The 4,171-nt window shown below is 43.9% G+C and overlaps 1 protein-coding gene across 1 annotated transcript; it reads right to left on the bottom strand.

Moving 5' to 3' along the window:
* Positions 1–908: 908 nt before the first annotated feature.
* LOC138883062 (uncharacterized) lies at positions 909–1,613 on the bottom strand. Its single transcript, XM_070163721.1, has 2 exons — positions 1,562–1,613; positions 909–1,318 (listed from the first exon to the last, which is right to left on the bottom strand). The coding sequence occupies exons 1-2, from the start codon at positions 1,611–1,613 to the stop codon at positions 909–911; spliced, it is 462 nt and encodes a 153-aa protein (XP_070019822.1).
* Positions 1,614–4,171: the final 2,558 nt, after the last annotated feature.

Below are 4,171 nucleotides of genomic sequence, written 5' to 3'. Positions count from 1 at the left end.
TTCGTTCACCTCGAGACCGGATCGGTTTTTGGATGGGAATGGGTCGGGACATGGGGGCGATTTGCAGCTGTTGGATCAAATGAAATGGACGGCCTGGATCGATAGGCTTGAAACGACGTCGTTTCTTCGATGCTGGGGGTGGACTGGACCATTTGATCTCAGGAGATCGACGGTTCAGATTGAACGTGGCCATACGACGTCATTTGGTTGGCTTGGTCGATTGGGCCAGATAGGGGTGATTTGGGCTGGTTTTCGGTGGGTTGGGTGTTTGGGCTTGGAAAATTAATTAAATTGGCCCAGATTTATTTCCTTCCTCTTTTCTTTTCCTTTTCTTTTTATTTTCTTCCTAAATTATTTTCTAAAATTATAAACCAAGTTAACTTATTAAAAATACTAATTATCTTCTAATAACATTTATCACATATAGTTAAATGCCAATTAACGATAAAATCACACAATTCAACATTAAATGCTAAAAAAAATGCAAAGTACATTATTTTTTATGATTTTTCATTTTTCGTAAAACAAATTACTGTTTAATTAATCCTAAATTGCAAAAATTAAATCGCAAATGCAAATGCAACACATATATTTTTTGTATTTTTCATTAATTAAAATAGAATAAACATTCACAGACGAAATACAAATAATTATCCAAAAAGTGCCACGCGAATTCTCAAAATTGCTCACAAAGGAAAATTATTTTATTTTTAATTTTTGGGAGCAGTTCTCATAGGGCAAAAATCACGTGCTCATAAGGAGCACCCCAAGGTGATACACTGGGCCGAATAAAACCTTTGTCAAGCAATTCCTGCAACTGCTCCTTCAACTCTTTCAACTTAGGAGGGGCCATATGATAATGAGGAATAGAAATAGGCTGAGTGCCCGACAAGAAATCAATGCCGAAATCAATCTCTGTCGGGTGGCATACTCGGAATATCAGCTGATAACACATCAAGGAAATCCCATACTACTAGGACTGAATCAACCGTAGGGGTATCAATACTGACATCTCTCACATAAGCTAGGTACGCATCACACCCCTTCTCAACCATTCGCTGAGCCTCAAGGAATGGAATAACCTTACTAGGAATGTGATCTAAAGTACCTATCCACTCTACTCGCAGTACACCTAGCATAGTTAGTATCACGGTTTTGGCATGACAATTAAGAATATCATGATGGGGCGACAACCAGTCCATGCCCAAGATAACATTAAAGTCTACAATGCTGAGCAATAATAAATCGGCTCTGGCCTCAAAACCACTAAGAGCAATCAAACACGATCGATAAACATGGTCCACAATAAAAGAATCTCCTACAAGAGTAGAAACATAAACAAGGGAACTCAAAGAATCCCGAGATATGCCCAAATGTGGGGCAAAATAAGAGGATACATAAGAATAAGTGGAGCCTAGATCGAATAGAACTGCTGCATCTCTATGAAAAACCAGGACAATACCTGTGATGATAGAATCGGAGGCGATAGCCTCAGTACGGGAAGGAAGGGCAGAGTATCTGGCCTGGCCTCCCCCTCTAGGGCGACCTTTACCTCTCTAACCTCCACCTCTAGCTGGCTGGGCAGGTGGAGTAGCAACTGGTGTTGTGATCATAGCCTGGGAACTCTGCGGAGTACACTATAGCTGAGAAGTCTGTGGAGGTGCACCCCTCCTAAGTCTGGGGCAATCCCTCACCATATGACAAGTGTCGCCACACTCAAAACAAGCTCTAGGAAGATGTGACGGCTGTGGCTTGCTCGGGCCAGGTCTGCTGGACTGACCACTGAAAGCACCCCGTGCAGGAGGCGCACTAGATACTGGAGGTGCATAATAAGGCTCCTGAGGTCTAGGAGGAGCTAGAATACCACTGGCTGTTGGAAGAGCTGAATGAACGGGGCGACTCATATAACCCCTATCATGACGAACTGCAGCTAGGGAACGGGTACCAGAATACTGGCCCGACTCTCGAGATCTCTTAGCCTATCTCTTCTCTCTATCTCGAGCATGCATGCCCTCTACTCTCCTAGCAATACTCACCACCTGCTGATAAGAGATATCCATCTCCAACTCCCGGGCCATGCAAGACCTGATGCTGGGAATGAACCCCTCAATAAACCAGCGAAATCTCTCATGAACTATAGAAGCCAAGGCCGGTGCATGCCTAGCCAAGTCAGTGAAATGGAAAGTATACTCCGAAACAGTCATAGTACCCTAACACAAATGTTCAAACTCTGTGCGCCATGCGTCCCTAAGGCTTTGAGGAACATACTTCCTCAAAAACATATATGAAAACTGGGTCCATGTAATGGAAGCTGCCTCAGTTGGACTGTCCAACTCAAAAGTACGCCACCACTGATAGGCTGCTCCTCGAAGCTGGAAGGTAGTAGAAACCCCACTCTGTCCTGATATACCCATAGTGCGGAGAATACGGTAATACTCCTATAGAAATCCCAGAGCATCATCTGATGCTAGACCACTGAATGTTGGCTGACCTATCCTCCGGCAGAACTGGGGCTATAGGTAGTACCGGTATAACCTTTGGGATCTGATCAACCTGGACCTGCTATTTTAGGGTGCAGGCGGCGGGAGTCTGTGCTCCTCCCCTGGCCTAGAATGTGGCTACAACAAGGGGAATCAACCCTGCTTGAGCTAAAGTGGTGTACATGCTCACGAACTGTGCAAGGGTTTCTTGAAGAGCTGGGATAGTGGTAGCGGTAGGCGTATCAAGTGCTTGGGCTCCGACTGGAGCTACTGGTGGCTCCTCTGTGGCAGCTCGCAGGGTGCTCTGGTTGTACCACATGCGTGTCCTCGGCCTCTACCCTGGCCCCGACCTTTGGCGGCTCTAGTAGGGGGCGCGGATGCCTGGTCATCTCCGATAGCATGTGTTCTCACCATCTATGAGAGAATAGATGACAAAGGTTTAGAGTTTCAATATCAAACATCTCGCACGATAAGGAAATCAAATGAAGTGAAATTTTCCTAATAATTACATAGCCTCTCGTAGATAAGTACAGTCGTCTCCGTAACGATCTGCGAGACTCTAATAAACCGGCTTGTGATTCATGACTCCTATGAACCTAGAGCTTTGATACCAACTTGTCACGACCCAAGTTCTCCTTCCGTAAACTGTCGTGATGGCACCTAGTCTCTACGACTAGGTAGGCCTAACAAATTGCAGAAAAAGAAAAATGAAATACCAAACTAGAAAGTTGCGGGTAAAACATAAGAAAAGAGTTTAAAATGTCGCTCGACATATACAATACACACTCTCAAAACTGAATCAAAATGCCCAAAATCTAGAATCTCATGAAATCACAAGCTATAGAAAACTACATAGTGTTCTAACTCCAGAATGTCTAATCAAAAGTAAATACAGGAAGTCTAAATCTAAAGGAGAGAATAGAGAGAGACTTCTAGGTCTGCGAACGCAGTAGATATACCTCGAAATCTCTGATATCGCCCGCCTGACTGATAGAACAGCTGAGCAGAAGAACCTGGATCTGCACACGAAAAACATGTGCAGGAAAGGGCATAAGTACACCACAACGGTACCCAGTAAGTGCCAAGCCTAACCTCGGTCGAGTAGTGACGAGGAAGGTCAGGGCCCTACTAGTTATATATATATAAAAAGGTAAAATAATACGAAGATAGTATAATTAAAATACTAGCAGTCGACAAGCACAAAATCACAGAAAGGATATATTTCAGTACACGGAGAGGGAAATAGGGGATCTCCCAGGATATCGTCTCGTAGACAAATGTGCAGAGCATCTCTTGGGATATCGTCCCGTAGTCCGAATCGTAAATATGAAGGAGAGCCTCTCTCAATGCCAATCTGTAGTCCCAAAGTAAATATCCAATACAGGGGGATCTCCCGGGATCTTGTCCCGTAGTCCCAAATGTAAAGGTGCAGGGGGATCTCCCGGAATACTGATCCATAGTCCCAAAGTAAACATGCAGGGGGGGATCTCCCGGAATACCGATCCATAGTCCCAAAGTAAATACACAACAGTCTTAAGAAGGAAATCTACAGTTCTATTCGAGAATAAACAGGAATTTCTACTCTAAACATGCTGCACAGAATCCATATAAGCAGTTAAGTCAGGTAAGACAATTAGTTCACATAAGCATGTTTTTCCTAAGATAAACAGGAGGATTCAAGTACAAGTATT

Source organism: Nicotiana sylvestris, chromosome 12, assembly GCF_000393655.2.
Source record: "Nicotiana sylvestris chromosome 12, ASM39365v2, whole genome shotgun sequence".
Lineage (NCBI taxonomy): Eukaryota > Viridiplantae > Streptophyta > Magnoliopsida > Solanales > Solanaceae > Nicotiana > Nicotiana sylvestris.
The sequence above is the reverse complement of the archived record's forward strand: the minus strand, read 5'-3'. Positions and strand labels throughout refer to the sequence as shown.